This window comes from Netta rufina, assembly GCF_964035555.1.
Source record: "Netta rufina genome assembly, chromosome: 14".
Lineage (NCBI taxonomy): Eukaryota > Metazoa > Chordata > Aves > Anseriformes > Anatidae > Netta > Netta rufina.
In genome coordinates this window covers 18,632,892-18,659,443 of record NC_140137.1, presented here as the reverse complement: position 1 = coordinate 18,659,443, position 26,552 = coordinate 18,632,892, and the positions used below count along the sequence as shown (strand labels likewise).

General features: G+C 46.0%; 1 protein-coding gene across 5 annotated transcripts in view; it reads left to right on the top strand.

Annotated features, from left to right (window-relative positions):
- Positions 1-686: 686 nt before the first annotated feature.
- The window catches only part of RAPGEF6 (Rap guanine nucleotide exchange factor 6), a 122,827-nt gene continuing 96,961 nt past the window's right edge, over positions 687-26,552 (top strand). For 4 of the 5 annotated variants that reach the window (XM_084295344.1, XM_084295341.1, XM_084295342.1 and 1 more), the window contains exons 1-3: positions 687-1,057; positions 24,630-24,700; positions 25,281-25,337. In XM_084295344.1, the coding sequence (XP_084151470.1) occupies positions 989-1,057; positions 24,630-24,700; positions 25,281-25,337 (197 nt within the window). In that variant the 5' untranslated portion in view covers positions 687-988. Of the gene's footprint in view, positions 1,058-1,363; positions 1,439-24,629; positions 24,701-25,280; positions 25,338-26,552 lie in introns of those variants that run through there. The other variant, XM_084295343.1, reaches the window with a different exon arrangement.

Sequence of the window (26,552 nt, the reverse complement as noted above, 5' to 3'; positions counted from 1 at the left end):
TGTGCCACGCAGTGGTTGAGGCTCTGGTGTTGTGCAACGCCTGCCCTGATCGCTCAGCGTCTGAACCCACAGCCATAAAGGTGAGAATCGACATTGTTTTGTTAAATGTGTAAGTATTTTATTAAATGTGGTTGTGGAACACACTGTGGGCAGGACCATGGGAGTGAAGACATCATGCTAGTGAGAAGAACAAGACCCCTGCCCGGAAATGCTGTGTGACTGGGAGAAGTGTGCTTTATTTGACGCCCAAGCGGGATTAACGCAGAAAACGGTGCCAGGAACGGCCGCAGGGAGCGCACCCCGACGCTGCCATGCCCGGACCCCCTCAGCCCCCTCAGCCCCCGCTGGGCGGGAACCCCCCGGCACCACCCCGCGCATGCGCCGCGCCCCTCCCAACCCTCGCGAGCCTTCCCTCCGCGTCGCTCCCCGCCCCGCCCCGCCCCGCGGCAGGGAGGGGCGGGGCGAGAGGGAGGGGAGGGGCTCCCACAAGCCCCGCCCCTCGGCCTCCCTGCTGATTGCTTTGGTTAAAGGGCCCGCTCTCGCGTTTTTTCCCCGTTTGGGCGGGGGGTGGGAAACCGGGGCGGCGGAAGGGACAGGAGGGGCAGAACGGGCAGAAACGCGAGGAGGGGGAGCGGCGGGGCCCAACCGAGCCGCAAAGCGGGGCCGGGCGGCGGAGGAAAGCCGCATCTCGGCGGCTCCAACTTCCCCGCCCGCCCGCGTGGCTTTGTGCGCGGGCGGGTGTCCGCGGGCGTGAAGGCGCGGGGAGTCCCGCTCGGGCCGGGAAGTTGCCGCGCTCGCGGCTCGGCTCGGCACGGCCCGGCCGCCGCGGGGGCCGCGCGATGGGCGGCGGCGGCCGGCGGAGAGCGAAAACGGAGGCGGCGGTGAAGGGAGCAGGAGCCGGGGGCACCTGCCCCGAGCCCCGCTGCTGAGCCGGGAGCAGCGCGGCCTCCCCCCCCCCCCCCCCCCCCCAGCTCCGCTCCGCTCCGCGATGAGCGCGGCCGTGGAGCCCCGGGCCAAGCAGGCGCTGCGCAAGAAGCCGGCGGAGAGGACGGCGGAGGTGAGCCCCGAGCCCTCTGGGGTGGTTGGGGTGGGGAGGGGGCTGCAAACCCTTGGTACCGCAGGGAGAGCCCCTACACAGCCAGCACCGCTCGTGGGACCCCCCTCTGGGCACCCCCCATGGGGTGGGGGGACCCCACCCGCACCCCCTGCCGTGGGGTGTCCGCTCCCTGTGTGACTGATGGGAGCTCTTCCACGCCTGCCTCTCCTCTTTCTGTCTCCTTCCTATCAGCCCTCTCTTTCCCCGATCCCTTTTTTCCTGTTGCTCAGCTCCGCTCGCCCAGCAGCGTTCCCCTCTGCATGCCCTTTTTGCAATAGGCACCCCTGATTTCCCCCTCCAGGGACCGTCATGGAGTTCTACAAAAATATCACCTTCTTTGGGGTAAAACTGCCTTAAAATACAAGTTTTGCGCAGCCAGGTAGCTTTGAGGTGCCAGATATCGCGGTGTCCAGCGCCTTGGTGCTTGCTGATTTATTTTTTTGGTGGGTTCCTGCGGACACCAGGTGTGTGCAGGTCTGAATTTGCCGAGGTATCTCAATGAGGGGAAATCCTAAAAAGAAAATCAAAGCCCCTTGCTAATCTGGCTAATAGCACCTCTAAAAATGATTTAAAAAATCTTAATTCCCTCGCTAATCTGGCCCTTTTTTTTTTTTTGGCAGGCACTTAGAGACACTAAGCAGCGAGCCTACTCGTGATTAAAGTTAAACACGTACTTAAAACTTGGCAGGGCTGGGGCCCCTGCTCTCGCTGCCTGTTGCTGAGCGGGTAATTACAGACCCATTGCTTCTGTTTTTCGGGGGTGCTTTCTGTCCATGTGCACTTAGAAACTCCCCTGATCCCAAGGAAAGCTTTTTCTGGTGTGTTTAGGAGTCCCCATACAGGCACAGGGCGCTGCCCTGACCCCGCTGCCGCCTTGCTGGGTGCGATGGCAGATGGCTACGGGGCGATAAGGGAAGCGGAGGAAGCAATTGCAACAGTATTTTTCTTTTTTTTTTTATTTTTTTATTTTACTTCTCATGTCGTGCCGAGCACCCTGACCTGTCGCTTCCTCCTGGAGGCACGCAGAGCCCGTGCGGGCCTGGCAGGGCTGCGCCAGGCGGTGACTCCTGCCTGGAAGCATCCCACGGTGTGCAGGCAGAGCCTGACTTCGCTTCTCCCTCCTCCTCCTCCTCCTCCTCCTCCCAGGGAGAGGTATCATCAGCGCCTCCCACGTCAATTCAGCTCTGAATCCAGCTGCGTGGGGCTGCTCCTGGCCTCCCACTGCCTTGTTGTACATACGGAGGGGGGAAAAATAATTCCCCAACTGTGATTGAGACATTATGGTGAACCAAAACTCCTGGTCTTGGATGAGTTTCAGTCACTTGTAGTCCCTCTGTGCTCCCCCTCTCCATCTCTGCCCCTGCCGTTCAGAGGAGCAGCTCACCTGGGTGTTACAAATTACAGGGTTGGGGCGGCGCTGATTAGTAGCGTGGTCTGGTGCTTCCTAACTATCAGCTGTGTGGCAGTCTCTGGAAAAATACAGGTAAATAACACCCGCCTCAATTTTCGCTGCTGAGTGGTGTGGTCATGGATGCGACTGTGATTTTTTAGTACCATTTCTTGACAAAGTGTTTTAATCTGTAAGCACTAAGGAGCTAAGCAGGGAGGTATTAAAATATTTTAATAACTTGCTTATTTTGGAGCATTATCTTGATGGCTTGCTTAAGTAAAAATTTTTAATTCTTGATGCTATAAATATTTTTGTTTGGAAAAATCTCTGTTAGGGCAAGTTTTCAGTGTTGTGGTAACATTCCGATGTTTGTTAATTGTTAAAGTGGGTAACTTATGCATATTAGACATGTACACACTTGATTTTTTTTCTTTGGTAGCTGTTGCTCAGATACTTGGTGTGCTCTAATTGTTAATTTCTTGGGGAAGGATTTTGTTGTGCTCCTGGAGGTTATAGCTAGCATTGAATAATACAGTACATCTGTATGTAATGGCTATTCTGTTACACTATTTAGTAACTTTTTTGGTATTACCTAAATCTGGGAAATCTTCGAGCAGCTTTGCCCTCCCCTGGCTCGCTGTAAACTCGTATAGGTGTGTGGTGCGAGCTGGCTGTGCTTGTGGAAAGTCTTTTAAAGTGTTTGCTTGCAGGCTGATAGCTGTGTGCATGGGAGGTTGGCTGCCCGGGATGCCAGTCCCACGTTTCTGAAACGTGTGATTCAGAGGTTACAAAGAGCCGCCTGTGACAGCGTGCTGGGGCTGCCCACCAGCCCGTCTGTCTCGAGGGTTCGGCCTCAAAGCACAGAACATGTGAGGGTTGTGCCAGATTTTGGTTTTGGTACCAGATTATCCCAATAAATAATCCTACAGCACGCACTGTCCTGCCAGATAGAGGAAACTCTTTTTGCTAGTTGGACACTTGTTCGCTTAAAAAAAAGAGGGGGGGGAAAAAAAAAAAAGAAAAAATTCAACAAAAAAAATCGTGTTTAATGTTTGAATATCTGCATTTGTCTTCCAGGGTTATGCTGATGTCTGTGTGGTGTTAAATGTGGGAGTACTTACACATGCAGATCTTCCCCATCTTGCAGGCTGGGAGTTTGGGATTTGTGTACTTCCATGCGCGGCTTTAGTTTTGTCTTGTACAGCTTTGTGCCTGTTCCTTATGTCACAAGTGGGGATATTAAATTAGTAATTTGGGAGTATTTTAATAGAAGGAAATTGTTTGTTCAAAGCAGAAGGAGGGAAAGACAAATGTTTCTGCCACCATGTGTGCTCTCTCATTAAAGGTTTAATTTTTTGAGGCCCAGAATTGCTTATCTGATCCATACAAAGGCTGTGATGTTAGTCTGCTGGGGAGTGGTTTAGTGCCTACAGCAGATAAGGTCTCCAAGGCTGATAGGGCGAAATAGCAAATGCTTATGCTCCTTTTTTTTTTTCCCCTTTAACTCCTGTGAGCGTGCTGTCTTCATCTGTATTGGAACCTTTTCCCAATGTCGTCTCCTTTCAGTTCTTCATGACTTTGTTCTAGGCAATATTCCCTATCCGTGGTGAAAAAGCTTTGCTTTTATTGGACTTCAAAGAGTTAGCTTATTTTTATACAAATACAGCTCTCGTATTTTCCTAACTTTGTACTATGTCTTGTTTCAGCAATTCTCGATTAATGTTAATTCAACTTTATTTGGCAATACTAACTCCTCCTCCTCTTCCTGTTCCCTTTTTATTAATACAGTGGAAAGGGAAAAAACCTAATTTGCACAATTGTGTCATAACAGAGTCTGCTATTTGGAGCGTGTATGTGATGCTTCTTGATGGCTTATAAATAGAGAAATATATCCGCATGGATCTAAATCATGCGCAAATAGTACATTGATGGGCATTATAAAATGGTTGTAATAAATAAAATAAATTATTGCTGACAGCGTAACAAAGGCACTCTTGTACTGTAGCACAGCTGAGCCAAACAGAGGAGAACATCTGCTTCTTGTTTCCAGAAATAACTGGTATTTTTGAAGTGTTTTTTCATCCTTTTTAATAATTTTCTGTAAACTCAGTAGGTGAAATGGGATTAGCCTTTGTTAAAATTCATTGTTCTTGCAGTTCACACTGAGCTTTTAGCATTGTAATGTAACAAGTGTTGTTTTTGAATAGCCATTTAACATAATCAGAATTGTAGACTCTCTGCAAAATCTAGATGCTTGCAATTATCTTAAACCCGAAAAGAGATTTGAATTAAATGAAGTTGCAGATGCTGCTTCGTATTTAATAAAAATTCCTTACTGTTAGGATGTGGGCCTCCAAAACTGGGAAAGAGTAATGATGGAAACCTGACTCCTGCCATAATTTTCTACTACCTAACCTCTGTCTTACATTTTCCTTCTCATTTTTTGTAAGCGATATATTCTTTTATAGTCGGTGCTTTCTAAAACTTTGTCATGCAAGTAGCAATTTCAGAGCTCAAACTGAAGACGCCCAGTAGTTACCCAGTGTAAAATATTGGAGATTTTTTCCTGTGGCTCTGTTTTTGGTGCATTTTTAAGAGGGACTCCCAGCCTGTGCATCAAGAATTGACCGGTGCTATGTTACCTCTGTCACTTACCTTGCAGGGACCTGGTGTGCTCTTGGCGTGTGACTGTGGAAGTTGGAAGAAACCTCTAAAATGAACGCATTGGTTATCTCTGGGTCAGGAAGGAGATTGCGAACGCATAGGGATATGCCTGTAGTTAACTACTAATAAATTCCTGGCTGGCGAGTTCCGTACCACATGCAGATTGCCTTTCTGTGCTCATACGACAACAATTATTATTTACAGTTACAAGAACATAAAGCCTTGTAATATAATTATGAGTACTTTACAGGCAGCCTTGTGAAGGTGACAGATACAGTTTTATTTTCACTCTGTGTGACTAGAAAATCAAACACAGAAAAACGACTTATTTCATCAGCCAAACTGTTGAATAGCTGCAGCTTAAGAGAGACTTGAGAGTGCTTTGCCCCAGCCCTGGGCTCTGCCTAGGTGACATCAGATTTTTCTTTGGTTTTATGTCACTTAAGACCGTTCTGAACTTCAAATACGTGAGAGGTGACACTGGATATCACGTTGGCGGCAGATGGATCTTAAGACTGAGTTTTCCTCACCAGAAGAGTGCAGTTTCCTAGCTCATGAAGCAGGTCCTTTATTCCTTTGTATAAGTTCTTTATTACTTTAATGAAATGGCAATAAACCTCTCTTCCTCCTTCACTTCCTTGCTGCGTAGCTTTCAGCTGGAAGTAAAACAAAAATGCAGGTTTTTTTCCAGGCTGCTCATTAAACAAACACTTAAGCTCATGCTAAATGCAGCACTGACAGTCCTGCAGACTGCATAGCCTGGTAACTTTGCCTTGGAGCTTTGAGAGACCTGGGTCTTTGCCACCAGCTCCATGTGTTAGGAAGTTGCACCTTGACATCAGAGTTGATCAAGAGTGATGCTCTCTGATGGACCCTTCTCAGCCCTTTATTCCAAAAATTCCCACAGAGACCAGCTGATGCAGCTATGCCAGTGGTCAGACGTGCAGGTGATGTGTGGTGTCCCCCTTCCTGGGCCTGGCAAGGACAAATCTCTCTTGTGGATAATTAAAACTAACCCTGCATTGTTAATCTGTTGTGGCTGAGCGTAGGACTGCCTCGGAATTCACCAGAATGGGAAGCAAAGTGTTACTTAAAATTAGGGGAATTCTGTGTTTCTTCTGTTGTTTTCCTCGCTTGGGACGTACAGTTGGTTTGTCTGCTTCTTGGCCAGAAGTGCTTCTCAATCTGGCATATGTTTCAATACCCAAATAATTCAGATTATCACTAGTTGGAACTTGAAGTACAACACACTTTCTGAAGCTGAAATCAGCCCTAAATTAGTTGCACTTAAATAAAATCCATCTGTTGTTTCAAGTGAACCAAAGTACAATATTGGAGCATCTACCAGTTTTTAACCAAATGTCAATGTGTGTAAATACTCAGCTGTAAGAGGTTGAATGTCTCTTAGGGTTTTTGTTTATTTCTGACAATTTTTGGAGCTTATTTTTGTTGCTTGTTCAGCAGCAAGACTGAAACATTGCTCATATTAGTCTTTTGATTATTTGTCTCAGACACAAATCGTGCTATTGTGAGTTTTGGACTAAGTGGCGTCGATGTTTGCAGAGGAGGGCTCCTTGTTTGGGAGCTGTGCAGATGCTGTCTGTCGGCAGTACCTGTGCAGAACTGCACTACTGCTTTGCAGAAATAAATATTTCTTCCAGCTTTCTTAACAGTTAAGGCCTGTTGAGTTGGGTCAAATTTAGGTTTGAGGTTCCAGCCGAATAAATCAGTTTTCAGGGTTCTGTTTTAGGGCTGAGTACATTCAGTGGCTTTACTGAAGTGTCATTATGGCATTAATGAATAGATGCTGCTTAAATTTAGACTCTGTCCAACAAAGTTCCCTTGTTCAAAGAATTTAATATTAAAGGAGTAAGTAATGGGAAGGTTTGTTGGGTGGTGAATTTCTCGTGTTTGGCGTCAGTTTCCATATTAACCCATAATGTGGGTGAGGGTGTAGAAAACTGTCCTGGTAAAGAATACTAGGGCAGGAGTGAAAGGAATAAACTCGGATGGAAACTTTGTAAACTGCCCTGAAGCCGGTGTGTGAGTTCTTGATTAGTTATTTTCACAACAATTTTACAATTTTATGAACCAAAAGTTTTAAAAAAGTTTAAAAAGTTTTGCTTTAAAAAGTGTGTGGGGGGGAAGAGTGTTATCCAGAACAGAACTGCCTGTTTTTATTTTCATGTCTCAGGCTGGGTGCAATGCTAGAGAAGGTAAACCTGTAATAAAAACTTGAAAAAGTAGATTCACCTGAACACTTTATCAGCACCACCTTGGGTGATGAATAACCTGGGAACGCTCTTGTGTCCTCCCGTCGGAGGCTGGGACCTGGCAGGAGGCCCTGTCGGGGAGTTCTCAGCTCTTGGGTGCTTACGTGGGGTTTGTGGCCGTCGGTGTGCTCCTGGAAGTGCCGCGGCTGTCGGCGTGGTGTGACGCATCGGCCCTGACTGCGGTCATGCTGATTTCCAAAGAGTTTCCTTCCTGTACGTTGAAGGGCTGCGTGGTGCCCCCTTCCCTGCTGAGCAGGGCCTTTTGCTATTGTTGAGCCCTGTCCTTGTGCACGGATCTCCCTGGTTTGTAACCGCTGCTTTTTCCAATCCACAGCATCTCCACCTCTGGCCTGGTAAGAGTGGAAGGATGCAGATGTTGCTTCCGTGTTGGGCGATGTGTTCGGGTTTTGCGTGCAGAATTTGAAGGGTTATTTAGCCGAAGTCAGCTCCCTGGCGCTTCCTTCCAACCCGTTTCAGCCTGCTCCGTGGTCAGCCAGAACCAGTTGGGTTTGCTGCTGAGCGCCGGGTTCCCGACTGCTGCCCGTGTGCCGTGACTCATGCGAATTCCTGCATGGAATGGGAAGTTCTGCTGGAGGGAGCATGTGTGCGTTCAAGGGGAGATCAAATTGCAGCGCCCTAATTACTCTGCGGACAATGGCTGATGAGTGTTGGCATTGTTTGCAGAATATTCAGGGTTTGTGCTTGGTGAGTCAGGGAGTGACACATGACAAGGTGAAAAGCCTCCTCGCTGTCCTTGTTCGTCTCCTGGACGTAATTTCCAGCTCCCATTTGTGGAAATGAGCTGCTGAGTAAGAGTGTGGTCCTGGTACCAGTGAAAGGGTGTCTTCCAGCGTTGGCTTGTGTCTCGGCTCAGCTCTATGCCTGAGGTGGAGCCACGGGGCTGAGCAGTGGTGTTGGTAAGGCCAGAGAGCGCAGGCTGCTCCTTGCCAGCTGGGCTTGTGGCTTCCAGCACCCCTCGTGTCCCAAACGTGAAGGAATCGTGGAGTCTGAATGTCCTGGTCAAGTGTAACGAGAACACAGTTACTTGTCTTATGTGTAGTTATGCAAAAACATGACTGGCTACGGCCTCACCTTCCCATGCTCCTGCTTGTTGGGATTCATTTGGAGGATGCATGGCCACAACAAAAGCAGGAAGGGAAACGCTCCGGCTTTGTAATCGGTGACTTTGTGCAACTGTGCCACGTACATACAGACAGGTACCTATCACACGCCCTGTGTATGGCTTTTAGGTACCTTTTCAGGAATATGGCTATAAAGCAAGGATTTTAAAGGAAGTTATTTTTTAGGGTGCTCTTGCAGCAGGTGTGACTGTGTGGTGGGAGGAGGGATGGTGGCTGTGGGCCTGGGCCATGCTCTGGCCCTCAGGGGCCTTGCCGAGCTCTGCAGGGCCGGCTGCGGAAACCTGCCTCTGCCTAGCAGCAATGCTCCTGAGTGCCTTGTATCAAGCCTTAACGTGCCCGTGTCTGGCACCTGTAGGGACAGATTTGTCTGAAAGTCCTATACCGCATGTGATTTGATCTTGTTGTTGTTGTTGCCTTGTTTTTTAAGCCTTACATTCTGTTACCATCCTAACGCAGGGAGATACTTCAGCTCCGTTTCATTAGCATTGTGCCTGTTGATTCAGTGCTGGTTGTTGGTTAAAGGAATTTGAGAAACTGGTGTGGGTGTTGGTAAGAATACTTAATTAAGTATCTCCAGAATACATCAAGCTCTCACTCTTCCTGTGAAACGACTTGCGGAGCACTAAGCCTTCCCTCTCGTCCTTCACTCCTCTTCCCTCCACCCTCTGTTCTGATGCACATCCCTCTGATTTTTTGTTTATTTTTTGTTCCAAGAAGCTGGCTTTGGAAAGCCCTCTCAGTGGTTCTGGGGTTTTCTGGCCTCACGGTGTAGTTGTCAGCACGGCCTTTGTGGCTGGGAGGTTACTGTAAAACAGAACCTCGCTGTTTGCACTGCGTGATTGTCGGAGCGTGCTGGAAGCTCACGCAGAGAATATTTGTGGATCTTTTTCAAGCTGTTGGCCAAAGCGACAATTTGGATCCCAGAATTCCTGACTGTGAAGAACAGAGAGGACAGCAGCTTGCTTTTGTGATCATCTTCCCAGCAAGCAGGGATTGGGGGGCTCAACAGATGTGATTTTGCAGGCTAGGTCAGAAGTCATTATTGATTAAAATATTACAAGGCCTGTTTCTCTAAGCTATGATGATGGGATGGCTGTAAACTGAGCTTGTAGGAGGGTGAAAACGGGTCCCACTTTCTGAATTTTGCTGTCTGAAGACTTGTGGTGATGGGGCTCTTTTGCTGGTGAGTGGGCAGCGGCACGGCTCTGGCTGCTTATCTGAGGCCAGGCTGGTGACCAGCTAACCTGGTGCCTGTAAATTCCCAGCAGGATGCTCTGTTTGGCTCTTTTCAGAAGGTAAAACGACTTTTACATGATCCAAACCTTAAGCATTGCTAAAGGAGCAAATGAAGCTAGAGTGCATCAGGGTGGCTCGGTTTCCCAGGGAGCACTGGAAGTGGCGTTGCCCTGAGATTACTTTTCCTATCCTTGCTTCCAGTCACTGCTCCTGAAAAACTGGTTTTTCATTTCTAATGGCAGCTATGACAGCTCTGGGAGCGAAACCAGAAATTATCATGCAGTCCTGGAATTCTTTCTCGAACTTATTTCCTTTAATGCCTATCTTTCCCCATGCTGTGGGGTCATGTACTTGGTTACAGCTGCAGAGTAATAATTCCACAAAAAGCTGTCGGTGATGGATTTAAATTTGAATGCGTACTGTAACATTTTTCTGAAAAGAAAAATAAAAATATTTTCTATTGTATTATCTGAATTCAAACAATGAATTTTACGGACTTTGGAGTAGGGTGTGTTTTACAAAATTGTTAATCTGAGCTTTTGTCTTTTAAGACAAGCCCAGTGCCTCATGATTAACCTTGCAGTAGGAACTCCTTGGAGATGCTAGAATAGTAAGGAAGGGCGAGAAAAGGGTGTGGAAGGAGGTGGGAGAGAACTGCAAGTACTGTTGGCATTCAGAGAAGTTGCCAAATGGAAGAAAAATACATTTTTGTTCTGCTTTTGTTCTCTAAAAATGCAAAGGGTGGAGGGCGAGCAGTCAAGATGTGTAGGTGTTTAATTCCTTGTAGAGACAGTATTAAAGCCCTAAAATACCATACTAAATGCAAGCCGTCATAAAAAAATATAATTATCTTTTTAAAAACAATCTCTTCAAGTAGTATACCAAAACTTACTTTGTGTAGGCTTTACAGAGGAGCCTTTCCATAATACTTATATATAAGAGATTTTGACAAAACTAATTCTCATAAGGACATCTGGGTGTCTGTAGCACAAATACAGAATGAGATGATGATAATCTGTCTTAAAGGACTTGGATGTGTGCTCTTGGAGGATGTTGGAGTGGAAGTGCCCAGGCTTAGCCCACTTGTGCCCAGGCACTTTTTTTGAGGAGGGGAAGGAGAGGAGCCAAATATCTTCAGGCAGTCATCCAAGCAGCTATGGGTGCTGCTGTTTCCAGCACAGATGATGCTCATAGTGCCAGCTAATTAAACTGTGTGCAAGTGGGTTTGTACTCACCCAGAGTGCAAAGAGCTGGTAATGCCCAGGTGGAAACGTGTCTCTTGGCATTTAGAGGTGGCTCGTGGTGGTCTTGTCAATGGCAAAGAAGCTGAATGCTCTCTTGGGCCATACACTCTGGGTAAACTTCCAGTTTGCAGGGTTTCTGCAGGGTTTCTCTTCCCACCCTCTAAAGCACGTGCAAAAATTTGTTTTCATTGGGAAGTATATTAAAGAACTGATCTATAAAGGATGTCAGGAATGCTGATGTCCTTTCTTGTAAGGGGCTGGTCGTTGCCATAACAGTGTTTTGCTAATGCTATTGTTGCCAGAGAAACTATTTTCTAAAATGAGGAGGTCTTCTTGTTCCAATGACCTCAGGCTTAAAATATAGAGGGTTTTCCTTTTGTTTAAAGAAACTGATACACCCTTCTTCCCCTTTTGATGATTTCAATACAGTATTCTGGAAATACCCTTAATTCAGGGAAGCATGCAGAAATTGTTTAGTGTTCTGCATCTGGTTTCCCTAGGTTCCTGAGCTCTGCTAATTATTAGTTATCTTTTAGCTTGTCAAGAGTGTCTAGAAAATTCTCGCAGAATAGGGAAAAAAACACCATAGTGAAGGGATTCTCTTTTTTACAATCTTTTTGTGCCCTATTAAAGTGTTGACACCTAAACAATCCACTTCTTCAAAGGCTTATGAATACTGAGCCTCAAACATTGCTCCTTTTGGTCTGAAGAGAAAGAGTTCTTGCATTGTGTGTGTTGTGTTGCCCGCAGAAATTGGCTTTTTGGTGAGATTTCTACCAAGAAAGAGTTCCAGAGCTGTCATGATACTTTTCACCTTCATAATTTGCATTTACGAGAGCTGGAGAGAGGTCTGCCTTTGTAACATGTGTTTAAAAGGTCTTGGGATTGCTTTGGCTGCTGAACGTTGACTCTGGGAGGATTTTTATGCTCTTGTCACAAAGGGCTGTGCTTGTCCATGGCTGCTCGATACTGTGGGTTATCTGGGGATGGTATTTACTGGGTTATTTTCAGGGTTCTGTGCATCATCATCCAGCCTAGCGATAGGCTGCCGTGATTTGGCGAAGTAGAAGTGGTTTTTCCAACTTGTTGCAGAAGGACTTTCTGTTCCTGTTTCCCATTTGAAGTAGGAAGGAAGCTGGCAGCCCTAGGTTAGATTACTGACCTCCTGTCCAGTAAACTCGCTGCTTCCATTTGTGTCGGGCAGTCATGTTTCCTTCAGCAAACCCGTCTGTAGATAGCATAACGCTACGTGTGGCTCACAAGGTGGCTGGTGGAGCCTTCAGGCTGCTGAACTGATGTACGTGATGGTCTGGTGCTGAAAGATGCTCCTCATCTGCCCCACACTCCTAAATTTGAACCTTTGGCAGCCCAGGTTTGCTGGCTAACATGACTGAAAGCTGCTTGCTGTCCTGGTGGGTGGGTTTTCTGCCCACTTACCAAAGTAAACCGGGTCACTGACTGCTGCTCTGAAGGAGGAAATAGGGAAATACAACGGGAGTGAGCTGAGGTGGGCTCAGTAGGCTTGCCCTTTAGCATGACAGTGACCTGTAAATACCATTTCAACTGTACTCTGAAATCTTGACTCTATTTGTTTAGTTATTCCTGGGGCAATCTCATGCGAGAGATCTCTGCCATAGCCAAGGCTTTGGTATGAGCTTAGAGTCTGAATTTTCAGGTGCTGTAAGGTGTAGGGGGCTTATTAACAAAGTAAGAGCTGCAGGGAAGCATTTTTTTCAAGATAGGAACATTCAGACAGCTAAATTATCACACTTCGGTGTTTTCTTAGTAGTATGTGTCACTGTAATATCAAGTACTTGGCCAATAATTATTTTGTCTCTGAGACTTAGGTCAGTAATTATTATTTTTAAATCTCTATTCCTCATCCAGCTGTATCAGGATTTTGGAAGAACACACTCTTATGTCTCCCTGCTACCTGAACCTTTTGAGTGTGAGATTTCCCTGTGCTCTGCTGTCCTGTGAATTAATTGCATTGTGCCTTGCCACCCTAAAACAGGATTTTTAATTGCATTTTTCTAGCCTTAATAACAAAACAAACAAACAAAACTTAAAAAAAACAAACAAACAAACAAAAAACCACAGCATAAACATACAAGCTAAAGCTTTAAGCTGTAGGAAAAGATATGTTTTTGGATCACTGCTCTACCTATAAAATTAAGGCTTCTGAGACAGAAGCAACAGTGTAAGTACATAACACCATCTGCCCAGAAAACCTCAGTTGTGGAACTTGGCTGTCTGTCTGTAACTTCTTTTTCCTTTATACAAGACAGCATTATGTCAGCGAGCACTGCCCAAGGAGAGGGAGGCTGCTCGGATTTCTGCATCTTTGTGCTGTGAATTTTTAGAAGCCTCGTTGAGTCCTTGATTCAGGAAGGTGTGCACCTGAATTAAAGGCACAAATGGCCCTTGCTAATCGATGGGTGATCTCTGTACGGACGTTCAGGGGCACGGTCCAGCTGCTGTGATCGCTGGGGAACATTTTGGAGCTGGCGTGTCTGTGCTAGCCTCCCGGCAGGCTGTCTCCTGTGCCATGGGGCTGCTCTCATGGGTGGAGCTCACAGCTCAGCAGAGCTGTGTTGTTTTCTTTTTTTTTTTTTTTTCCCCTGTATGCATTGGCTAGAGGGGGATTGCGGAGTGCAGCAGACCTACAGCAAACAGCTCGGGCACTGTGGTGCTGCACAACCACAGCTGGTCACAACCATGTCCTTAACAGCTGAAAGCTTCCCCTCTGCCTCGCTTGGGTCTCGCACATGCTCCGGCTGTGGCTGTGTGGGATGTGGAGGTGACAGAGTTCAGCGTTTAGTGCTGTGACCAGTAATGCTGCTTTGATTTCATTTTTTTTTTTCCTCTAGTCAAGCACTTTGCAGCTATGAGTGCTTGTGTGACCAAGTGGAGCGCTGCAGGTGATGGGTTTGTTGTTCATCCTGGTGGGCATGAAAGGGCTGCTGTGGGCCAGCTGCTCGAGCAAGGGACTTGTAATGAACTGCTCCCCAAGAAAACCCGTGTCTGACCTTCAGTAGGATTGAGTATATAAAATGTGTGGACTGCAGGATGGGGTCCTTCTGTTTCGTTTGGAGGTGAGAGGGAAAGCAGGAGCTAGAGTGTGTTCTCCCTGTCTGCTGTCACGAGCATGACTGTTGAGTTATCACCGTGTCGTAATCTCTCAGCTGCTGCTTCCAGCTTTGCTTTTCATCGCCCTGCACCAAACTTCTCCAGTGTGAGCTGATGAGTCAAAGGTCTGAGTCCGAAATTAATGCACTGCGCTGCTGCTTAGAAACCTGCTTGGTGCTCAAAGTAAGCTAGTGTTGGGTATTTCTTAATCTTTAGTGAATAATGGCAGTTTTGCAAACGGGGCATCTTTGTAGCACTGTGTTGAGACACTGAGGTGTATCCAAAGGTGGGTTTTGAGGTGATACTAGAGGTGGGTTTATTATAGCTCCATAGCTATTCACTTTGTATGCATAAATGATCAATTGTAATTACCAGGAAGATACCTGTACCTCAGATAGTTGTATTCATTTGGTTTCAAACTTCAAACCTGATGTAGATACGTGATTATCACCTCAGTTTGGATCCGTAAGCTTTTCTTTGTGGTTTCTGACACCGGCATTGCTGAGAACCACAAGAGCAGATCCTGCAGCAGTGTCTCAGAGCCAGTTTTGAGAGTTTTGCTGCAGTGACTTGTGTAGCAGCTGGGGAAGTCTGGTGGATTTTTATTTTTTTTTCTACAGGCAAAGGTGCCAAGAGCTACTGACTGCACTCCTTGGTTTGGTGAGGGGTGTGTGTATGTGCCAATCCATGCAGACACATACCCAGGGATGTTCGCACTCTGTGTAAGTGAGAGGAAGCTGCAGTTGTAGCAGTACTAGACTTTAATCGTAAGGATCTGCATTCAGGTAATTTACAGCTTCTCGAAGGGACGGATTGCTGAGAACTGCAGCAGCTTTCCTGGACTGCTGTGTTGGGCACTGCCTGGTGTGCCTTGTACCGGGACTGAGGAGGAGTTGCTGCTAAACATCTTACTATTGTCCTCTTCACGAATTCCTTCATTGTTCCTCATAGTATTATTGTGGGAATAAAAGAGCTGGATGTTGATCATTTTTCTTATTCCTCCAGTGGCTTTATTGAAAAAGGTTGTAGGAGAGTTTCAGTTTTCATGTGATATTTTATTCTGCAATTATATTCTTCTCAGTCTGTTTTTTTCCAACTTGCTGGTGTCTTATCGCTGCTGCTGAATGAAAACAGAATATTTTAGTCAGAAGCAATGTGGTGAATTTAATATTTTACTGTTGCACAGAACTGTTTTGAGACAGTTCATAGGGTTTTATTCATCTCCGTTCATCTGGGAGGGTGGCTCAAGCTGTGCTATTGGTAAGAGATCTTGTTTTGACTCCAGTGCTATTTATTAAGCAAGACTTAATTTCCTGACAGACATGATCTTTGCTTACTTTCGCAAAGAAATATGAAATGATACACTGCAAAATGATAAATGTGCCATTGTGAAAACTGCGGCGTGTTCTTCTCCATTTGTATGAAAACCCTGGGATTAATACAATGGAGACGAGCAGCAGTAAAATATTGTTCTGTCCGTTAGTCTTCCTATGTGCTTGAGATACCTGTTGGACAGAGCTTAGCCATGGGAATTTGCTGGTGATGTTTGCTGCCGAGGTCCCATCCAACTGGGAGGAAGGGAGCCAGGAGCAGCGCTGTGCCGCACGAGCCCAGATTCTCCAGGGAGCGAGCTGCATGCAGGCGTATTCCCGAGTCGTTGGGACCCTCAGCATGGAATCGACCCTTGGATTTCATCCTCTATCTCCTTTTTCATCTTCCCCAGGCTACTGTGCCAAACTTCTTGTGCGAATCAACTTTCCCCTTGGCGTTTCAGTGTTCAGACCATCCCTACCTGACTTCTTCCTTTTAAGAAAAAGGAAAGGAGAGATTTTAGGTGCTGGAACTTTTTTTTATCCCTTCCTGTTAAAGGAGCAGAGGGTGTCTTTGTGAACCGGGTGAGCTGATGTCCTTGGAATTAAGGCAAAAAAGGTTTAACCCAAGCACTGTTATTTGGGGGATGCTTGCCCTCTGGCAGGGAGGTTGTGGATCCCGAAGTGTAGTTAGCTGCTCACCTAGGGAGGTGTTGATTGAAGCCTGAAATTCCTTGTTTGCTTGCTGATTTTGTGCTGCTCTTAGGGTCTTTGAGCTCTTATTCAAAATAAATAAATAAATAAATAAAAAATCTGCTGTTTGGTAGATGTGAGCATTGCGACTGCTTCTGGATCTCCCAAGCTTCCCATCATATCGAACTCTGAGCTCTGTTCTCAAGGCAGCTTGCTCTCGGTTTTGTAGTATCAACACCCAAACCTGAAAGATGCATTAAAACCGAAGTAATGAGCGTCTGGGAACTTTATGGTAATGTTTTTCTTAAAGGTAGTTTTTCATAACTGTACTTTTGTTCTGAGCCACGATAAGGGCTGAACGCGCTTCAGATATTCAAAGCGCTCCGCGAGCTGCTGGCTTTGAAGCGCTGGCGTTTGATGTTCCCGTCTCTCCAGTTTGGGGCCTTTTGGTATTTGCTCTGAAAAATCCAAAGGAAGTTGTTTGTTTTTTTTCTCGTGCGAAGTCGGGGCTCCAGAAATGCTGACTCAGTGTGATGAAACAGCAGTAAAAATAATAATGAAAGAGAAATTCCCTCCCTCATTCCTTCGAGTGTTTTTCTTTCTACCAGCCTTATATCAACACCGTCCAGGGTCCTTAGGTGGAGGGTGTTTATCTGCGTTGGGTGTGGGAGCTATTGGGAGCAGAGAAACTTTTTGTTTTATTTTCATGTAGGAGTACTTGGCTTTTTTTTTTTTTCTTTTCTTTTTTCTTTCCTGGAAATATGTTGTTGAATGGAGGTACTTCGAGTCTATAAATAAACTGTAATAGTGGGTCTAGGGCCTCTGTTCTCAAACCAGATCTGGCCTTTTCAACTTTTATTGAGGATATTTCTATTCCTGGGGGTGAAATGTAGTTCTGAAGTCTGCGCCTGTAGCCATGTGTGCATGCTGGAAGGAAATGCGTTTAAGACATAAACTGTTTTAGCCCCTTGGAGAAACTTGCTACATTTGCAGGAAGAAAAAAAAAAAAAAAACAAGCCTGAAAATGTTATTTCTGACAGTCTGAGAAACAAAAGCCAGATTTTGAGTTTCCTGTTTGTGGCTGTGTTGGTAACTGATGCTGTCAACTGGAAGTGCTTCCTGGATTTACAACAGAGAAATGAGGTCCCTCGTTATTTTTCTGCTGTATGAAGATACCAGGCTGACATCTCCTCAGCTGGGTACTGAGGATGCCTAAAAAATCCCTGTAGTCAGTAGCCTGCTAATTGAGGCCAGAAAAGCATCACCTCTTGCTCCCGTATGGAACATTTTTTTACAGAATATATACTATTTTTTTTTTTCCTGATTAATAGTGTATGGCTCTGAAGTGGCTGGGCCAGTTTACTTTATACAAATGATATTTAGGTGCAGTCTGAGGGTGACCCAGGACCATGCAGGAGTTTGCTGTTAGTGAGTTTTGGTTGCTGATTTTCTGGTATTTCTTATATCAAGTTGTACAGCGTGGTTACGCTCTGTTCCTTAGTGGTGCTACTTAAATGGTGTTATTCTCTGCAAAACACTATGGTAAAAACACTGTGTTAAAGTCTCCTGGTAACACTTTCATTCATGTTATTGATTAAACAATCTATTCACCCTTGTAATTCCTCAATGTTTGTGTTTAAATTTTTTTTAAAGGCCTCCAGCTACGTAAGATAACTTTAAAGGGAGCTGTAACTCCAAGTATGCAGCCCAGCTCTCAACGAAGGCCCCTGGAGCTGCTGTTTTCTGCACTTCGCTTGACTTCTAATAAAAGTCTGTGCCACTGAGCAGGCAGAGTCTTCCCGGGTCATCTCGTCTCCTTCTGTTCAGCCCACAGCTGGGGACAGGGAGGGATTGTGCCCGGCACGGGGCTCTGGAGCCGTGTTGCTGCAGTTGGTGCGTTTGTGATAGCCGTCCCTGAATATCTGGAACGTGGGCTGGACAACTCCGGCGTGTTTCTGTATTTTGGTTTCTAGTATTACATTACCAGGAAAGAATTTGGGAGGGAGGACTATTTTTACAATTGGCCTTAAACAGAGGATAAAGGAAACAGCGCAGATTCCAGCCTTCGGTGAAGTAACAGGAAGGGAAGCAATGAAAACCATAAACCGTGCTGAGTAACATTTCCTCTCTTCTGCTACGCCCCCCTATGGGTGACAGAGTCTTTATTGAGGCTGACAGCATTCCCAATAAAAGCTGCATTCCCTCCCTATAAGGAGCCTGCTGAATCACTAACGCAAGTAAAGGGAGCAGGCTGGAGGGGAGCCAGTTGTTTGCAGCTTGCTGTCCCTTTTCCAAGAAATACTTCTGTTTGCTTTACTGAAATGTTGGCATTTTAAATAATGATTTTAATATAGAGACGTTCAGCTGCTGTTCCAGAGGGTGTTAAAATCCATATCCTGATAGTGAGTATGTTTGGGATCCTGTTGAATTTCCTTCCAGCCTCCTTTCCCGTGGCACTTGGTGCTCAGCGGGGCGACTGGGGCAGCTTGCAGCCACACAGCCTCCTGCCCTGCAAGCTGTTGTACCTGGGGTTTCTCTTGAACATCAGTGGAATGTCTTACAGCTGCTACCAGATGCTTTATCTGTCCTTTAAAAGGCAGAAATTTATTTTTTTTAAATATGTTGTCTGTGATACAAATGAATCTGTAACACCTTCAGAAAACACTAATGCTTTTGTTTGCTCCGAAGCATGTAAAATAAGCATCCTGGCAGCTGTCTTTTCGTATAGAAGAGGTGTGGATGCAGCACCCCATCAGCCATGCCGTGTGCTTCAAGAAGCGGGCTGTCGTGTGAGCAGGGAGCCCTGGTGGCTCGGCCAGACTGGACATCAGGAGCCACAAGCGAGCCAAGCGTGCCTTCCTGCAGCAGGAGCTGAATGTGCTGCGGTGGGACGGAGGGATGGGTTTTGTGCTGTGGGACAGGTCTGCGTGTGAGAGCTGTCAGTTTGGGACTTGCTGATCAAAGCATCAGGCATGAGAGCTGGAAGAAATCCACTGGATCACTGAGCCCTGGCCCTGCAGCAGTGCTGCATGGTCCTGGTGTCCCCTTGCAAGTGACATGAAGCATGTAATGTGCAGGAGGGGTTGTGGAGGGATTTATGGCTTCCTTGGCTCCTTGATAGCTTGGTGTGACTGCTGAGGATGGCTCTTCGTGAGATTTATCAGAACTCGCAACAGTGAGGTCATTTTGGAACAATTTGCTCTGTTTTCCTTAGAAATAGAACAGATTTCCTGCTTCGTGTTTTAATGTAATCATATGTTACTAGAACACCTGGCTGGGGTCACATCATTTAAAGCATCAGGTTTTCATTTTTATGTTTACTTTTGATGCAATAATTTTATTCTTATTCCAAAGTGCCCACTCTTAACGCTGCAGGAGAGTTTGTCTTGGAAGCCTTACTTCTGCCTTACAGCGAATAAATGTGGTTCATGCAAATTACAGTTGCTCTGGCTGTTTTTTTTTTTTGTTCAGAAAACTTTGTGCTCAGAACTCTGTAGTTGAGACCACCCTCCTTCCTCTGGATCTTCCATCCCAAGTGCTGTAAAGCTGCTCCCGGGATTAAAGGGAAAAGACTGGGAGAGAAAAGGGTGAAGTAGGGACGTGATGCAGACTGCTCGGGTGGCAGAGAGGCAGGGATACCTTCCTTGTTGGGGGCAGACATCAAACTGTTAAGTTAACTTGAATAAACTTCAAAGAAGGCTGTGTAAATCACTTTAGCTGTAGGATGCTGATAACCTATGTTTCAACAAGTTTCCTGGGTTCATAAAAATGCACACGGGCTGTTGTATGGCTGGCGTGGCGTGATGCTCCCAGCTGCACCTGGTGTGTCTGTGCTGTTGGACTTGTTTGGAAGAGCCCAGATCTTGGTTGTCCTTAAAACAAAATAAATAATAATAATAATAAAAATGCTGCTAACTGAACTAAAGATGATTGCTACTTCCCCAACACTACTGAGGTGATTTTTAGTCTCTTGAAGGCTTTTTGGCTGATTTTTAGAGGTGCATCTTGGCAACTAAGAAGCTGATGTTTTGACTGTCTTCCTAAAAATCTGAAGTATCAAATCACTTCCAAATAGAAGCATTCTGGGGTAAGCAGGTGATCGTAATAGCTACCTGGTTTTCTCTCATGTGATGAGTTTTTGATGCATGCTGCTGGTGATTCTGTAATTTTCCCTCGCAGTTCAGTTGTGGCATCTTGTAATTATGTGAGCAGGCATCTGGCGAGGAAAAGAAGTGGGCAAGTATTCAGGTGGCTCCCCTCAGTGCATTGGGATGAGGAAATTGCTTTAAAAGAAGGCTGATCTACACAACATCATGCTGCTGCTGCTGAAATCTCCCCATTTTTCTCTGGTTTAGCGGCCGGCTCAGCTTTGTGCCAGGAGGATGCGTGTGTCGGGCGATAACAGCTGCTGCCAACAGAAGCTGGGCGATAGCAGTGCCCCCAGCAGAGCCCTCCCTTGATTTCTGCCCTCCTGCCTGGATGCTCGCTGTTCCCTATGCAGCCCAACGCCGCATGTGATGGGTGTGAAGACACAGTGCCCTCTGCTCTGCAGGCGTAGCAGTCGTTTCGCCACTTCCTGGCTCTCCGGGCCTTCTCGTGGCTTTGCTCCTCGTGCTTTGCCTGGCGTCTGTCTGGCGGGTGGGCGTCTGTCCTGCTCCCAACGAGGGCACTGGGCTGCTGAGCTTGGTGCTGAGAGCAGGAGGCGAGGAAGATGAGTCCTGTGGGTCTGCTGTGTGTGCAATGACCATGTCCCAGCTCCTCTCCTTCCCGTGGCTTGCTGGAGCTGTAATTTTAGCTGGGTGGACAGAAGCCATGAGCTGGCTCCTCCATAAATACACCAGGCAAGGTGTAGTTGTCTGCTGAACACTGGGGAGTGCGTCTGGCTGTACTATGTCAAGGCAGATACCACGCTTTAGTTTTGGGGTGATAAAGGCTCTGAAAATAAAGATTACAAAATAATAATAATAATAATAAAACCCTTTGACCTCGGTCCCTAGATTTGTGCATCAATAATTTTTGTTAATAGCTTTTTTGTCCATAATTGCTTTTCAGATGAGTTTTAGCAGAAAGATGTGAAGAGATTGTATGGAATGGACCTGTAACTTCTCCGGCAGTACTTTGAGTTCTGCTCCCATCCCATTTATTGCACTTTGGTACCATCCTTTTTATGGCACTTTCTCTCCATAACGGATAGATATCTGCAGAAATAATCTCTGCCCTTTGTACTGTGGTTGTGTGCTTGTCTGGTGTTTGAAACCAGGGCCGCAGCGTAGATCAGAGGTTTAAAATAACCAGTTCTAATCCTATTTTTGGCTTTGTGAAGATGGATTCGGTGAAAGGAGCACTGCAGGCTGTGGTTGAGGATTTCTCGTGTGCAGTGCAGCCCGTGCAATGTCCAGCTGGGTGTGCAAGGATATGAACCCTTCCTGGCATGTGGGCTCTCAAAGGCCGTGCTAGGGCTGTCATTAGAAGTGTTCACATTGATTGGAAAAGACCTCCAAGTATCATCCAGTCTAACCTTTAACCTAGTGATGAAGTCCACCACCAATCCTTGCTACTAAGTTCTCCGTCTACATGTGTCTGGAAGACCTCCAGGGATGGTGACCCAGCCGCTCCCCTGGGCAGCCTGTTCCAGTACCACACAACCCTTTCAGTAAGGGAATTTCTCCTAATACCCATGCTGCAGCTTGAGGCCATTTCCCCACATCTTATCATTTGGTGCTTAGGAGAAGATCCCAATCCTCACCTCGCTACAGCTTCCTTCAAAGTAATGGCAGAGTGCGATAAGGTCTGCCCTGAGCCTCCTCTTCTCCAGGCTAAACAGCCCCAGCTCCCTCAGCCGCCCCTCATAAGACTTGTTTTCTGGACCCTTCACCAGCTTTGTTGCCCTTTGTTGGACGTGAAAATAATTAAATGAGATGGGAGCAACGGAGGAAACCACCCCATGTGTGACTGGTGTGAAAGTTTCACATCATCTGGAAAAACGGAGCTGCGGGTAAACCTCCCTCGTTAGCTTTTGCAGGGGTGTGCGAGGAGGAGGAAGAACTTCCCTGGCTGTCTGTGAAGGATCTTTTTTAACACAAGCAAATGAACAAAGCTTTATGTCAGTATGGCATTTAAAGCATGTTGCATGGGTGCACACTGCCGGAGCGGAGACGACCCAGAACCTGGGGGAGTTGTGCAGGTCTGGTGCTGCTGGCACCCAACAGAGCTGACGTTGGGGACAGCTCTTTCAAAATCCCTTGCTGATTTTGTTTTTTTTTTCCATCTTTGCCGTGGACTGGATGCCCCTGAGATGAGAGATGCTTCCCAGACAGGGATCCCTTTATGCTGAGGCCACTTTGTGCTACGGTCAGGGCGTGCTGGACTAACCTGCTCTGTGGAGGTGTGGGGAATAATCCTCGAGGATGTGGTCAGTTTTTGTATGTGCAGCCTGAACTTTGTTGTGAAACACGAATAGGAGCTTTTATTCCGCTTACAATGCTCTGTAACTCATGACAATAGGACTGCTAATGTAACGCATTCAAAAGACATCATTATAACTGTGTCTCAGCTAAATTATTCAGGAGGAGACGTAGGCAAGCATGTGTAGACACAACACATAGGAAAGAGTGAAAAATTCCTCTTAGGTGGTTTGGTCATAACCCTGCTGCTGCCCGCGGCCGGGCCCTGAGGGAGCTGGAGCATCCTCGGCCGGGTGAGCAGGGCCCAGGTGGAGAAGAAGAAGCTGGCTGTGGGGTCACTTTCCCCTTTTTGTGTTCAGGTTTTAACTAAGAAGATGCTGCTAACTACTGGGGTGCTCTGGTCGGAGGATACCTCTGCCATGTCTCGGTGCAGGATGTTTTCTGACAGGGAACTCGGCGCGGCTCCTGCTCAACAGCTTGTCAGGGGCTCGAGCGGCCCCGGGGCTGCCTACAGGCCCTGGTGGTCATGTTTGGGGACTCGTCCCAAGGAAGCGTCGTGTTTGGGGTCTCACCTCAAGGAAGTGTCGTGTTTGGGATCTGTTTCGGGGATCTGTTTCGGAGCTGGCACTCTTGGGTATTTCACTACGAAAATCGAGTATGCCCTAACTCACAGCTGAGGGTTAATACGAGACTGGGCGGTGTGAAACGGATGCTTTATAGATGGAGCATGAAACATTCAGGCCTTCTGTTTAATTTTCATGGGTTTGGTAATGACATTTAGAAAGGAAAAAAATCAGTTTTATTGGTTTTACATGGCCTGCAATTACATCTGACCTTTCCCTTGGTATAACAGTCTGTATCCGCTATATTTCTAAACATTGACTATTAAGCCAACAAACTTTTCTAAAGTAAATCTATTGTAAACTTTGGGGCTAGCATTCGTATTGATTTATCTTTTGTAAACACTGCATAAATGCAGCACTTGAAAATTCAGAGCATGTTTTCCGAGGCCAAGCTGGAGAGACTGCTGCGTGGCGTATAATGATTTTGTTGTGCATGTATTTAATGCTAACAGCCCACCTGTTCGGGATAGTAAATTAAGTGATGAATAGCCCTAGTGAGCTTTTTCTTAGCATGTGGTCTGCACCATCAGCACAGATATTTTTGTGACTAAAGAGAATTCTGTGTAGTGAGAAGTTTAAACAGCTGCTTCTCCTAGCTAATTGCCACTTCTAAATAAAGTCCAATCTTTAAAGTGAAATCATCTGCAAGTTTTAATATTGTTGCTTCAGAAAAGTTGTATTTTTCCACGGTTGCTATCGGGTGGCTCTGATCGATGCTGAGTCTTCATAGTAGGAGGTGGGGGACAAATCTAACCCCACGCTGTCTTTACCGAAGAGTATTTTGGAGTCACTTCTAACACTGACTTCTAATTAAAGGCAGTAGGATGGAGCAGAGTTTGTAATGGGGATACCAGCTGGGTCTCAGATAGGAAAAATACTTCATGTCCACACCTAATGTTCTTATTATGAGAAGGTACTGTAGTTCTCTGCACTATGAATCGTAGTTAGACTACGTGGCATAGGTTTTCTCCAGTGTTCTTTGCTATTAGCAAGGTAGCTTTGCAAGATTGCCAGTTTTTTCCCTATTTAGAAGAGTCATTAAAATATTTCAATGATTTTTGGCCCTGGAAGAATAGGACTGTGCTGTTTGGCTTACGCTACGTGTTGTTTGCTGCAGTCTCCATTCATATAAATCATTTTCAGAGAGGTTTCTGATAAGTCTGCTTCAGAATCTATTTCGGGTAACTCTTTATGTATCAGCTGAACTTTGCCTTTTTTGCTTCAGCAGCTTAAGAGTGAACAGGTTTCTCCAAGCCTGCACATGTTGCAGGCTAGCTTCTGATGTAGGCTTTGTTCCTCTCTAGAATTGTTTCGTAAGGCTGTGGAACATGTTTTGGGACCTTAGAAAGTAATGCAGAAGTGATTAGGTGCTGTGAATGAAGTTGCTCACGTCTTTTCTTTTTTCTTCTCGTGTTTTCTCTTTAGGACTTAAATACAATCTACTCTTTCCTTCATGGACTGGACATACTCTCACACTTCAGGGAACACCAGCTAAGGTAAAGTACAACGGAGCTAGGTAGTGTAACACAGGTAACAGCTCAGGTTTTCCTCAGCCTGCACTTCAGGGTGGCAGGACATTATCCGAGTCCACTGCTGAGCTAAGTCACTGCAGCAATGTGGCATCGAATCCAGACTAATTAGCTTTGCTAACAATGAAGGCAGGGCTTACTGCCATATGTCTGCAAAGGACTTCGTAGGAAGTACCCTGTGTTAACTGGATTGCAAATGCTTTTTAATGCTGCAGACACTCAAATGATCTCAGAACAAAAAATGGAAGGCCAACAAAGCACAAAAAGTGCGTTGGAAGTATTTTAGTTCCTTCAGTTCTGTTGCTATGGGTAATTCCAATGTGTAGGAGTGATTTAAGCACTTAGAGAACAAGTTGTATGTTATCTGTTTGGGTAATGAAGAACACCGTAATAATTTGAATTTTATGGTTAAGCACATCCTTTGTTTAGAACAAAAAAGAGTTGAATTTGAGGTCTGAAAGCCTTAAAGTGATTCTGCTGAAATGTGATCGTTAATGGCTTACGATCTTTGGGGATTAAAATTGAAATTAAATTTCTTCTTCCTCAGAATAATGTCATCGAGTGCCCGCTACGAGAGGTACAAGGGCAACCAAGTTCTCTTTTGGTAAGTACATGTCACTGGTGGGAGTTCTCCAGCAGAAGTGTAAGCAAAACCACTGTTTTACGTGCTTTAATATCACTTAGTAATTGTAAATAAAGGACTTTACAATGCTTAAGCTTGGCTAGACCAGTTAAAAGCTTTGACAAGAGGGGATTGTAATGGCAGTAAGGCACTGACAATTGAGAGGTGCCCACAAATTAACACCCAGCTCCACGGGCAGCAGAGGGGTGTCTGTGCCCGCACCAGATAATTAAAAAAGCAATCAGTGCTGCCTCGGGAAGTGCCCGGGCGGCTGGTGGGAGCGGTGGCGATGGCTCAGTAGGTGGCACTCTTCCCCTGGCGCTGGCTGCCGAGCGCGAACCTGATGGCTTGCTAGCAGTGTCCTGTAGCAGAGCAGGAATGGGGCTCAAACATCCTTGTTTTTTAAGTTTAAATTACTAGAACTAGTATTTTAGCTTCCTTTTAGGTGCCTGGTGGGAGGCAAATACACTTGTTCCTCACATTTCAGCATTGGCTATGATGTATTTAACAACTCACAGCTAATTCTAGCTTTCAGTATGAAGCACGCCCTCCAGCACACCTGATCTCAGTTAAAGAGATGCCACATACTGGTTCTCATGATGGGTGTGTGTGCCATAAACCTCTTCCAGCACCAGGTCATGATGTAGGTGCAGAGTCGCATGCTATAAATGAAGGTGGTGTGAGGCTGTAGCTGAGAAGTGTCAGTGCAGTGCCCCATAAAGAGACAAAATCCCCTGCAGTAAAGCACAGCAGCATCTGTGTGGGTCTGCAGCTCCTGGCTGCGGGGTGTGAGGGTTGGCAGGTCCCCTGTCCCCCATCTAGGACCGAGGGGTGCAGCAGGAGTCCACACTGCGTGGGCACACACTGCAGGTGTGGAGGAGAGCAAAGCAGGAACCCAATGTACGAATCTTGTGCTTTATCCACATGGCCTTACAGGTCAATTTAAAGTAACTGTCTGTGGTGACACACTAATGAACTTTTCCATGGAATGAAAACATTCCTGTGTTTGTACTTTATGTACACTTTTAGAGTAGCTAAGTGTTCTCACTAAAATTTAACAGTTTTGTTTTGCTAAAAACTGACATTTATGTCACTTAGAAATCTAACTGTAAGGAATAAGAAACATTCTGGATGCAGATCTGTTCAGAAAATAAAAGTTAATTCCTGGTAGTGTTCCTTCAAATTTCTTAAATTTTT